Source organism: Littorina saxatilis, linkage group LG11 (genome assembly GCF_037325665.1).
Source record: "Littorina saxatilis isolate snail1 linkage group LG11, US_GU_Lsax_2.0, whole genome shotgun sequence".
Lineage (NCBI taxonomy): Eukaryota > Metazoa > Mollusca > Gastropoda > Littorinimorpha > Littorinidae > Littorina > Littorina saxatilis.
In genome coordinates, this window is record NC_090255.1 from 25,715,176 (window position 1) to 25,727,901 (window position 12,726).

General features: G+C 42.2%; 1 protein-coding gene across 1 annotated transcript; it reads left to right on the plus strand.

Annotated features, from left to right (window-relative positions):
* Positions 1-593: 593 nt before the first annotated feature.
* On the plus strand, positions 594-12,368 carry LOC138980695 (uncharacterized). Its single transcript, XM_070353603.1, has 8 exons — positions 594-716; positions 1,219-1,325; positions 3,183-3,453; positions 4,884-5,042; positions 5,425-5,679; positions 6,824-6,875; positions 7,520-7,863; positions 10,735-12,368. The coding sequence occupies exons 2-8, from the start codon at positions 1,232-1,234 to the stop codon at positions 11,228-11,230; spliced, it is 1,671 nt and encodes a 556-aa protein (XP_070209704.1). The 5' UTR covers positions 594-716; positions 1,219-1,231; the 3' UTR covers positions 11,231-12,368.
* Positions 12,369-12,726: the final 358 nt, after the last annotated feature.

Here is a 12,726-nt window from a genome sequence, read left to right on the forward strand (position 1 = left end):
CGTTGTTCTTGCGTGAAACTGGTATTATTAGTGCTTGCATTAGATTTAACTGACAACAACAGTCTGAAAACAGTACCAATTGGTACGCACGCCGGATAACGTTAATTTGGTGCGTCCCTGGACCCGCTCTTTTTCGTTTTAGTGCGTCCCGAGACCCCTCTATAAATTCCTAGTATGTGTTTTAGGCTTCTTGTCCGTATAGGACGCAGGGACGCGCAGTTTGGGGAGCCCGGCCTGTGTTTAACTTCTCAGTCTGATATAATCATTGTCATGTCTTCACAAAGACTGGCAGAGAACTTTATTTTCCACCAAGATCAGTGTACAGATGTACTTCTTTCAACCGCATGTGTGTTCAGAACACATGCTAACTTCCCAGTCTGATATAATCATTGTGTCTTCACAAAAACTGGCAGAGAACTTTATTTCCCACCAAAATCAGTCTACAGATGTACTTCTTTCAACCGCCTGTGTGTTCAGAGCACATGCTAACTTCCCAGTCTGATATAATCATTGTGTCTTCACAAAAACTGGCAGAGAACTTTATTTCCCACCAAAATCAGTCTACAGAGTACTTCTTTCAATCGCCTGTGTGTTCAGAACACATGCTAACGTCCCAGCCTGATGCCCACCGTGACACGAAGACCCACTGAGGGAACGTATGATATGTGACTCTCAGATTATGTGCGTATCATTGCAGCGACCCCATTATCATCAAGGTTTGTACATGTGTGGCAGTCTTTGGTTGTGAATTGTTCAGTTTCTTGGCAATGACATTGTATTTTGTTCAGTGATTGGGTGGTGGTGGTGGGTAACTGATCTGGTGGTGGTGGTGATGATGGACGGTGAGAGTGGTTGTGTGTGTGTGTGTGTGTGTGTGTGTGTGTGTGTGTGTGTGTGTGTGTGTGTGTGTGTGTGTGTGTGTGTGTGTGTGTGTGTTGTATACGTTGTTCTTGTTTTTATGCTTTACATTACCTTTTTGATAAATAACGCGTAACTACTTTCTTTTTGACATGAGAGGGTCATGAGAGAGAGAGAGAGAGAGAGAGAGAGAGAGAGAGAGAGAGAGAGAGAGAGAGAGAGAGAGAGAGAGAGAGAGAGAGAGAGAGAGAGAGAATGACAATGACAATTCTTTATTTTAAGAGAGAGAGAGAGAGAGAGAGAGAGAGAGAGAGAGAGAGAGAGAGAGAGAGAGAGAGATTTTGTTTTTGTTTTTTGCAGGAAGTAACTCGATATGAGAACCATCCGCTCGAGATGGTCGTTGTTGACGGCAGTGGTGACGGCGGTTGTCGTTGTCTCTCTTATCTTGTTCTTCATTCACGACGCACGTGAGTACTTTTTGCTTGTAGGGGAAGGTCGCCTAATATATGGACCACTTTTTTTCCCATGCTGATAATTAGTTTGCTTTCTTTCGAAGAAGTTTCATTCTGTGCTTGGTAGTTGTTATCTTTTTAGTCAAATAGTCCGTCTTAGAGTTAGAGCGAATTAGCTTTGATTAACATTCAGCAAAAATTCAATTCAGAAAATTTCACAACTGGTGATCATTTCATCAGAATTTGACAAAGTTTTTCACAGTAGGTGGAATAGTTGACGTCAAGGGTAGGCTCAACACTTACAAAAAAGGCCGAAACTGATATTGCCCCTTTCGGCAAATGTGCTGACAAAAATAAATCGTGGCAACACGTATCCCTGACTTACTTTCAAGTGATTCGTGTTCGCATGGTGAAAGACACAGTAGCAGTAACAGTAACAGTAGTAGCATCAGCTTCAACAACAACAACAACAACAACAACAACAACAACAACAACAACAACAACAACAACAACAACGAGAAGACTGACAGTGAGACAAAATAACATAGACGTAGACTTATTTTAAGCCAAGTCCCATGCACGAACACGATAATATTTTATCAAAACGTGTTGTTGGTTTTTACATTTAGTCAAGTTTTGACTAAATGTTTTAACGTAGAGGGGGAATCGAGACGAGGGTCGTGGTGTATGTGCGTGCCTGCGTGCGTGCGTGTGTGTGTGTGTGTGCACGGTGTGTGTGTGTCTGTGTGTGTGTGTAGAGCGATTCAGACTAAACTACTGGACCGATCTTTATGAAATTTGACATGAGAGTTTCTGGGTATGAAATCCCCATACGTTTTTTTCATTTTTTTGATAAATGTCTTTGATGACGTCATATCCGGCTTTTCGTGAAAGTTGAGGCGGCACTGTCACGCCCTCATTTTTAATAATAATAATAATAATACGAATATTTATAACGCGCACATATCTCACCAACAGGCGACTCAAGGCGCACATACACTCGTTCACACACACGGAGACTTAAAGTCACTAGCACACACACACCATCAACCATTAAAATATGTACAGTTATTCAGGGTGGGATGGGGTGGGCAGTGTAGAATGCATGGATTATTTGGAAAAAAGGAATGTCTTGAGTGCAGATTTGAATGATTCGAGGGACTGTTGTTGAAATTTTGGTCAAGTAATCTTCGACGAAGCCCGGACTTCGGTATTGCATTTCAGCTTGGTGGCTTAAAAATTAATTAATGACTTTGGTCATTAAAAATCTGAAAATTGTAAAAAAAAATAAAAATTTATAAAACGATTCAAATTTACGTTCATCTTATTCCCCATCATTTTCTGATTCCAAAAACATATAAATATGTTATATTTGGATTAAAAACAAGCTCTGAAAATTAAATATATAAAAATTATTATCAAACTTAAATTGTCGAAATCAATTTAAAAACACTTTCATCTTATTCCTTGTCGGTTCCTGATTCCAAAAACATATAGATATGATATGTTTGGATTAAAAACACGCTCAGAAAGTTAAAACAAAGAGAGGTACAGAAAAGCGTACTATCCTTCTTAGCGCAACTACTACCCCGCTCTTCTTGTCAATTTCACTGCCTTTGCCATGAGCGGTGGACTGACGATGCTACGAGTATACGGTCTTGCTGAAAAATGGCATTGCGTTCAGTTTCATTCTGTGACTTCGACAGCTACTTGACTAAATGTTGTATTTTCGCCTTACGCGACTTGTTTGTTGTTGATAGCTTGTTATTAGAAAAATTTCTTGTTAGACTTGAAAGTAAATCTTTGTTCTATTTTACTTTAAAATTGTTTTTATTTCTTTTTTTTTTTTGGTTGACATTTTTTTGTCAGCAGCTCTTCACAAACAAAACGAACCACACAGCGCACACAGGCGAAGGTGGAATCTCGCGAGACTCTCTGAAACCTCAGAGAAGACACCCAGCACCACCACCGCGGACCCACACCCAACCGGGGTCAGCAGAAAGGTCATTGTGGTGAGCCTAGCCCGCAGCGGGTCCAGCCTGACCGGAGACATCATCAGCCATGGACCCAGCGTCTACTACGTGTATGAACCCCTTCGTCAGTCCGAGATTAACATGTGGGCGGACTATGAGCGTCGAAAAAAGTGAGTGATATTGTGATTCAACGCTAACATCGATGAAGTCCATTGAATATTAAATATCCAGTCATAGGGAGGCCTTACACGGCCCAAGGAAAGCCCCAACTTTGCCTGATTACGCATAAATCGAATACTTATGGCTTTAACCTTCTGTATCTGTGTAAATGTGTTTATTGTAATACTGTCTATTAGATTCTCAATTTTGAGAAATATAGTCTAACTGGAATTTCAGCTATATGACATCACATTTGGGAAAATGTCAAGCACATGCACCTATCTATACCCAAGGCCATCCACCAAACATAAAAAACACGTTTTTATAACAATATGTTTTATTTATTATGTCTAATGGGCGCTAAGATGCGTGTCTTCAACTTCAAGAATTGCTTTGCAATTTGTATTGTCTTGTTACATCTGCTGAAATCAACGTACGAATGTTTTGTAGAGGTGACTATGGACAAGAAGGCGCCCGACGTGTCTTGCCCGTCACTCTTATGAGATCAAACTACATTTATAACGGAAAGTTGACGAAGCCATTGAAGGCCATCTATTCCCAGCCAACTTCAAGTCCCTCACTTCAGTGACCTTGACCTTGGAAGCTTCGCCTGATGAAAAGTTTTCCTTGCTTTTTTTTCTTTCTCTCCTTACCGGCATCCCACACACAGAACACAATGAAGGAACTCAACACAGTGGTGGACAGAAGTAAAGCCAAGGACATCGTTTTCTTCTTCCTTTCTTTAGTGAGCTTATGACCCCACTGACCTTGAACGCTTTCATCTCAGATTTACGTCATTCCTGTGTGTTTTCCCTCCTTATCATCCCACAGACAGAACATGCCGAACAGAGTCAACATCAGAGCTAAGGACATCCTTGAATTGTTGTGCCTTCCTCTCAACTTGACTGATGTTGACCGCGGTGACCTTGACATTGAAAGCTGTCATCTCAGATATGTTATTGCGTTTACGATTTTTCTTCCTTTTCGTCAAACAGACAGAACATGACAAACGAAATTAAGGTGGTGGTGGAGTGGAGAAGTGAGGCCAAGGATCTCCTTCCTCTCCTGTCAGTTCATTGTGACCTTGACCTTGACCTTGAAAGTTTTCATTTCAGCGTCACTACATTATTAATCTTTTTCTCTCTCCTTATCATCCCACAGACAGAACACGACGCATGGAATGAAGGCAGTGGTGGAGTGAAGAAGTAATGCCATAGATATACTTCACTCCTTCCTCTCTTGTCACTTCTGTGACCTTGACCTTGACGTCACACAGACAGAACACGACGAACGGGAGTAAGGTCGTGGTGGAGTGGTGAGAAGTAAGGGCAAGCAGCTCCTTCCTCTCCTGTCTATTCAGTGACCTTGACCTTGACCTTGGACGTTTTTATTTCCGCGTCACTACATTATATTTTTTTCTCTTCTCCTTATCATCCCATAGACAGAATACGACGCATGGAATGAAGGCAGTGGTGGAGTGGAGAAGTAATGCCACCGATATGATTCGCTCCTTCCTCTCTTGTCACTTCAGTGACCTTGACCCCAATGACCTTGACCTCATCTACCTGCGGAAATTCCCGAGATCACGGAGATTTGCAACGTGAGAGAGAAGGGGTTTGGGCAGAGATAGATAGATAGAGAGTGAGTAATGGAGAGAGAGAGAGAGAGAGAGAGAGAGAGAGAGAGAGAGAGGTGCCTGCGGCCTTGTGTGTGTGTGTGTGTGTGTGTGTGTGTGTGTGTGTGTGTGTGCGCTGCTAACAAAGAGTGGCACAAATGATTTGTCGTGTTTGTGTGGTATACGATATAGACTTTATTTTGTATGCTTGGAGTCTCGAAACTCACCATAGCTACAGTCCATAATTGAAAAAGCACAGAAGACACATGTGGCAAAAGCTAAGTATGACTATAAACACCAACAACACCTTGTTTCTTGTAACTGCATGTATAATCCTGGAGGATTGTTTACCATTGTCATGTTTCAGGTGTGCCGAAGAGGCTGTCCGCAAGAACAGCACCACTGTAAATGCAGCATGTCTGACGAATACAGAATCCATGTGCCACAAAGCCAAGGTCAAACTCATCAAGGTCATTCGACTGGGGCTTCGTGACCTTGAACCCTTATTGAAGGAGTACCCGGATCTTGTACTAGTTTTGCTGGCGAGAGATCCGCGCGCCTCAGTGTGGTCGAGGATTCAAGTGTTCAAGGAAAAAAAAGCACTCAACCAATCCAGCTTTGTGTATATGTGGTGGAGCGCATGCGGGTGTTGCAATTACAAAAAAGCGGAGAGGGAGAGAGTACACAAACAATAAAAAGTTGGTAGAATACATTGAATGATGTTCTCTGTCCTCTTTATTCCATAACACTCACGCACGCAATCACCAAGCATTTAAAATAAAAGTTAAAAATAGGTTCGTCAGACTAATGCTACTTTTCAATAAACATTTTCAACACTTAGTCTGAAAATGGTGGAAACACATACTCAAAAATGTGGTGTCAGAAGTGGGGTGAGGCAAATCTCTACTTCGAAAAAGTTCTGTTGCCACAACACTAATAAGTCACTGGTGTAACGTGTGCTCTAAAACACGCTATTAAACACGGTAGTAAAACACTACCTAGAACTAACACTATGCTAAACATACACGGTAGTAAAACACGCTATGCTATACATACACGGTGGTAAAACACGCTATGCTATACATACACGGTGGTAAAGCACGCTATGGTATACATGCACGGTAGTAAAACACGCTATGCTATACCTACACGGTAGTAAAACATACACGCTATCAGAAACGCTGTAGTAAAACATACACATACACGCTATCCCACCAAGAGTCCGCTCGGCTGGGAAAACAAAATGTAAAAGCAAAGTCAGTAATCACCGAAACGACAATTCATATCAAAGTATCATCTCACACAGTCATCATAACCGGAACCACAGTTACAATTTCAAGTTCCAGTGTTACATCATGCATGTTTGGTTTTCTCAATCTTATCGTTGGCCTTCTCTTCTGTTGTTAGTTACACATCATTTTATTACAGCTGTCAATTTCCAGACAAAACAACAGACCATTTAGCCAAATCCAATATTGGTCCGAGAGGGGACCAACTTTCTGTGCTTGCTGAGATCTAATTCCACACATTCACATGACTAAAGACCAATCAAATTATTGTGCCAATTCCAAAGAAGATGTACCGATAACAAAAGGTCTATTCTCACCTGGTCTACATCATCTCTGGACACGAAACACTCCCTGGTTCACAACAGCATTCGGTTCCAGGACATACAGCCAACACACACTCCATCACTCCAATTGGTACACACCAACACACACTTTTTCACTTCACAAATGCATCACAAATGCATAATTCATCCAAAGGCCGGCAAGGCTTGACATGTTCTTTCTCTGCCAGTCCAAGCCACAAGTGCGCGTTTGTTTCAACTTTGGCCGAGTTCATTACAACTTTTACTCATTTTAGTCGGGAAAAGGGGAAGGGGGAAGAGGGTCCTATATGACGCTGCTTGATTATGCGTCGCCACCCCAAACATTCTTTTATCAATACGATCTAAACTGATTTAACTTATTAAGAACAAAACTAAGCATTCCCCATTCAGGAATATTCAAACAAATGCATAGTCTGTGTGTTTTCATTCAAACCGAACACGCAGACGTAACCGATAGACACAAGCTGACACCCCTGTCTGTGAAATGACGAAACCCTGAAACCTACGTCATACCGACGTCATACCTATGATAACAGCCTACGACGAAATACAGGCGCTAGAAATTATAATTCTATTGACACAGTCACACAATGTCAATACAGATTTCTCTCACTCCTGTCGGCGACGCCAAAATGTGGTGGAGCGCATGCGGGTGTTGCAATTACAAAAAAGCGAGAGGGAGAGAGTACACAAACAATAAAAAGTTTGAATACATTGAATGATGTTCTCTGTCCTCTTTATTGCAACACCCGCATGCGCTCCACCACATTTTGGCGTCGCCCGACAGTACAGATAAGTGGACACATATTTTGAGAATAGAAAGTAGTACGGTAGTACAGTAGTAGTTTAGGTATACACGCTATCCCACCCGTCACCAACCTGGAACCACCCGTCACCACCCGTCACCAACCTGGAACCACCCGTCACCAACCTGGAACCACCCGTCACCAACCTGGAACCACCCGTCACCAACCTGGAACCACCCGTCACCAACCTGGAACCACCGTCACCAACCTGGAACGACCCGGTGATGGACGGACTTTGGAGGAGAGACTCCAGCTCGACTATCGACCAACCCCAGGGAGTGGACGACTTTAACACCGTCAATTTCCGAGGATCTGTGGTGACTGTGTTTGTTTCTGCACGTGCCAGTAATGTGAAAGGACATTTAGTGGAACGTATCGACGGCCAACGGTGAGTGGAATTTTTAAATATCTTCCACAGAGGAACAGTGGCTGATGCGGAACAGGCGTCCTGATACCGTGTGCGTTCTGTATATCTTGTGATTTATCATGTCTTGCTACTGACCCGGTAGTGACATTTTGTTGAATTCGTGGACTTGTGGGTCTAGTGAGCATTACTGCCTATTTGCCTCATTTGTGTGCTGTGTTTATGTTCAAGCATTTTGTATACATTTGAGCAGAATAGCGTCACTAGTGTGATATTGTTGTTTTATTGTTCACCATGAGCGACGGTGAGATGGAAGATGCAGTGGGGGGTAGTCCCATGAGCAACCCCACAGTGTCTTCTCACCGGGATCGCCCTGAGCGACGGTGAGATGGAAGATGCAGTGGGGGGTAGTTCCATGAGCAACCCCACAGTGTTTTCTCACCGGGATCGCCCTGAAACGTTAACCATGCGAAGTCTGGGGCTTGGGTTATGCGTTGCTAGTTAATTTGTTTTAAGCAAACATGGTGAGCAACATTTAATTGTTGAAATACCAAATATCAAAAATATCAAACATATCGAACATATTGGGAGGGAAGGATATATCTACATATTATTAAATTTTATATACTAACTTGTACAAGGAACCCCGCACAGTGCATTCGCGTGCAGTTGACGTACTCCCTCGGTTCCTTCGGATCATGGAAACATTATTGGATTCTTAGGGAGTGGGTTCAAGTAAAGTTGGGGAGCAGCTGTTCTGTGTTGCCTATTGTTTAGAGCAGGTTAGGCATGTAAATATGTTCTAAGGTTACTTTGTTGTGAAAAAAATTTGGCGTCCTTGACAGTACGTTGTTCTCTGTCCTCGGGATCATTTTCTTTTATTATTCAATGAAAATCCCCCCCCCCCCCCCCACTTCCTGATCTGTATCATCAACATGTCGAAGTCTTTGTTAGCATTGTTAAGGTAATAGTTTCGGTACAGTCAATGCATCTTTAAATAGTGGTTGACATGTAGGTTCGAAATGTGTTAATAGTTTCGGTACAGTCAATGCATCTTTAAATAGTGGTTGACATGTAGGTTCGAAATGTGTTGACAGTTTCGGTGCAGTCAATACATCTTTAAATAGTGGTTGACGTGTAGGTTCGAAATGTGTTACTCAGGATTAGCTTTTGTGACTGAGACTTGCGACGGCTGAAGATATAGGTTAGCCCAATTTGAGTTTTGATTGGTTGTTGAAACTTCTTTGGTGGTTAGGTTTTAACATCATGTTTTTGTTTCCAAGACATGCCTTCAGGAGAAGTCATGCTAAGTTGGGGAGAATGTGGTGAGTGAGAGAAATCTGTATTGACATTGTGTGACTGTGTCAATAGAATTATAATTTCTAGCGCCTGTATTTCGTCGTAGGCTGTTATCATAGGTATGACGTCGGTATGACGTAGGTTTCAGGGTTTCGTCATTTCACAGACAGGGGTGTCAGCTTGTGTCTATCGGTTACGTCTGCGTGTTCGGTTTGAATGAAAACACACAGACTATGCATTTGTTTGAATATTCCTGAATGGGGAATGCTTAGTTTTGTTCTTAATAAGTTAAATCAGTTTAGATCGTATTGATAAAAGAATGTTTGGGGTGGCGACGCATAATCAAGCAGCGTCATATAGGACCCTCTTCCCCCTTCCCCTTTTCCCGACTAAAATGAGTAAAAGTTGTAATGAACTCGGCCAAAGTTGAAACAAACGCGCACTTGTGGCTTGGACTGGCAGAGAAAGAACATGTCAAGCCTTGCCGGCCTTTGGATGAATTATGCATTTGTGATGCATTTGTGAAGTGAAAAAGTGTGTGTTGGTGTGTACCAATTGGAGTGATGGAGTGTGTGTTGGCTGTATGTCCTGGAACCGAATGCTGTTGTGAACCAGGGAGTGTTTCGTGTCCAGAGATGATGTAGACCAGGTGAGAATAGACCTTTTGTTATCGGTACATCTTCTTTGGAATTGGCACAATAATTTGATTGGTCTTTAGTCATGTGAATGTGTGGAATTAGATCTCAGCAAGCACAGAAAGTTGGTCCCCTCTCGGACCAATATTGGATTTGGCTAAATGGTCTGTTGTTTTGTCTGGAAATTGACAGCTGTAATAAAATGATGTGTAACTAACAACAGAAGAGAAGGCCAACGATAAGATTGAGAAAACCAAACATGCATGATGTAACACTGGAACTTGAAATTGTAACTGTGGTTCCGGTTATGATGACTGTGTGAGATGATACTTTGATATGAATTGTCGTTTCGGTAATTACTGACTTTGCTTTTACATTTTGTTTTCCCAGCCGAGCGGACTCTTGGTGGGATAGCGTGTATGTGTATGTTTTACTACAGCGTTTCTGATAGCGTGTATGTTTTACTACCGTGTAGGTATAGCATAGCGTGTTTTACTACCGTGCATGTATACCATAGCGTGCTTTACCACCGTGTATGTATAGCATAGCGTGTTTTACCACCGTGTATGTATAGCATAGCGTGTTTTACTACCGTGTATGTTTAGCATAGTGTTAGTTCTAGGTAGTGTTTTACTACCGTGTTTAATAGCGTGTTTTAGAGCACACGTTACACCAGTGACTTATTAGTGTTGTGGCAACAGAACTTTTTCGAAGTAGAGATTTGCCTCACCCCACTTCTGACACCACATTTTTGAGTATGTGTTTCCACCATTTTCAGACTAAGTGTTGAAAATGTTTATTGAAAAGTAGCATTAGTCTGACGAACCTATTTTTAACTTTTATTTTAAATGCTTGGTGATTGCGTGCGTGAGTGTTATGGAATAAAGAGGACAGAGAACATCATTCAATGTATTCAAACTTTTCATTGTTTGTGTACTCTCTCCCTCTCGCTTTTTTGTAATTGCAACACCCGCATGCGCTCCACCATTGTGTATAGAATGTGCAAAAGACTTGATGACGACATCAGCGCTCTAGGAGAATTACGTCATCGCTATCCGGGTAGGGTAAGACTGCTCCGCTACGAAGCCTTAGCAGAAAATCCTGTGAAAGTTTCCAAACTCTTGTACAGATTTATCGGCCTGAAATGGAACAACTACGCGGAAAACCTCGTTCGAAGGCAGACGTCTGCGTCTGTTTCACAAATCAAAGCGCTTAAAGAGAACAACAAAACCATGCCCTACTCCGTGTGGCGAGAGGAGTCCGTGAAAGCGTCACGTGCCTGGAAACGAGATGTCGATTGGCGGTTCGTCAAGACAGCACAGGAGAAGTGCTTCGGTGTTATGAGGCAACTGGGTTACACACTGTTTCGGTACGAGGTCGACTTGAGGGACAACACCACCCAGTCGTACGACCACCAGCAGTCTTTGCTAGGTGATGACACCGTCTGGCTGCAGTGACGTAAACATAGAAGAGACGCACGGTGATCGCACTGGTCGACAATGACGTCAGTATGGCAGCTGCTCAAAAAGTGACGTAAGCACAGAAGACCGTGGGCTGAGACGCAGTGATCGAGCTAATAAGGGTTTGGTGTTCCCGCATTGCATGCAGTTACTTACTTACTTAAAAGTCCTCTTCCCACGGGGCTGTACATAAAGCCGACACCAGACAGTGTAGTACAAAGAATGGAAAAGAATCCGTCTGTCAAAACTGACTCGGTAGTACGGCTCAATAAAAGAGGTTTCACTGTATTTAATAAGTGTCTTCGGCATAAACCAGTCAACAGGGCAAGAAGTCAGCAGATTTCCTATGACACCGCTGTACAACAATCAGACTGACGTTCAAAATCAACAACCGGTACGATTGGCAGATACGAGTATTATTGCATGATGGTTTTGGTTACCAGTATTTTGGGCTGACTTTTGCGTACAACAAACGAACACGTACTCTCCAGTTCGAACGCTTACCGGTGTAACGCGTTTAGCTTTCTCCGGCATTCAGTTTTCTCATTCGGCCTCGTTGATCACAGAAAAGACCCCCTCCCTTCCATAGTACTGATGATCGAGCTAAATGCTAAGGTACTTTAAATTCACTGGGGTCAAATTCGTTCAACCAAATTGTTTGTATTTGCAAATTTAAAGGACGTAACCAATCGGTGCACGTTTTCGAAGAAATCGAATTTTGGGGTGAAATCTATTCTATTTCACCACCAATTTCCTTCCCTTGCAAGAAACTGACATGCTTTTCTTCCTGAAATAAATGTACTTCTTAATTTGACCAGGAAACAACATTTCAGTCTCGAATATATATCAAATCAGGAACCTGAATGCCTGGAGAAATTAAGGTGAACCCGTTACACCGGCAGCAACTTCGGGCAACAATTGTGCGGTTGCGCACTGTAATATGACTCGACTTCCTTGATGCAAACTAGTAGTCCAGGCAAGCTTTTGTTGTTGTTGTTGTGATTTTTGGTTTGTTTATTTGTTGTTGTTGGCTGCTTTCATGTCATTAAATGGGTCTATTTCAGGCTACCCAAAGTGTGTTTCTTTCATGTCATCAGTATGTGCGTGCGTGCGCGAGGGCGTAGTTTGATTCCTTTGTGCGTCATCTCTCAGTGATTCCCCAGGAGATAATATAAAAGTATGTCCAGCAAAAAAGTGAAAAATCCAAAACAAAAAGACTGTAAACGTTTTAAAAACAAGAATAACAAAACAAAACAAAACGAAAAAAGAATGTATATGACGAGAAAGAGACGCAACAGACTTAAAATAATTATAGATGACTACCCTTCTCTATGATTGTTGCTTCTAGTAAGATGTCAGGAAGCAAATTAGTAAATGGCAAATGACTCAAACTACGGCCAAAGAGAAAGAAATTAATATGTCGGCAACTGTGCGTGTTTAGGTTGGATGGTCAAAGTCTGATTGACCCTCGTCAACTATATGCCAAGTCATGA

What these genes read in the sequence shown, in the direction of transcription:
- LOC138980695 (XM_070353603.1), top strand. Translation starts at nt 1,232, where the DNA reads ATGAGAACCATCCGCTCGAGATGGTCGTTGTTGACGGCAGTGGTGACG. An exon ending in GACTATGAGCGTCGAAAAAA is followed by an intron (nt 3,454 to 4,883) that starts GTGAGTGATATT and finishes ATCATCCCATAG; the next exon opens with ACAGAATACGACGCATGGAA. An exon ending in GAACGTATCGACGGCCAACG is followed by an intron (nt 7,864 to 10,734) that starts GTGAGTGGAATT and finishes GCTTTTTTGTAA; the next exon opens with TTGCAACACCCGCATGCGCT.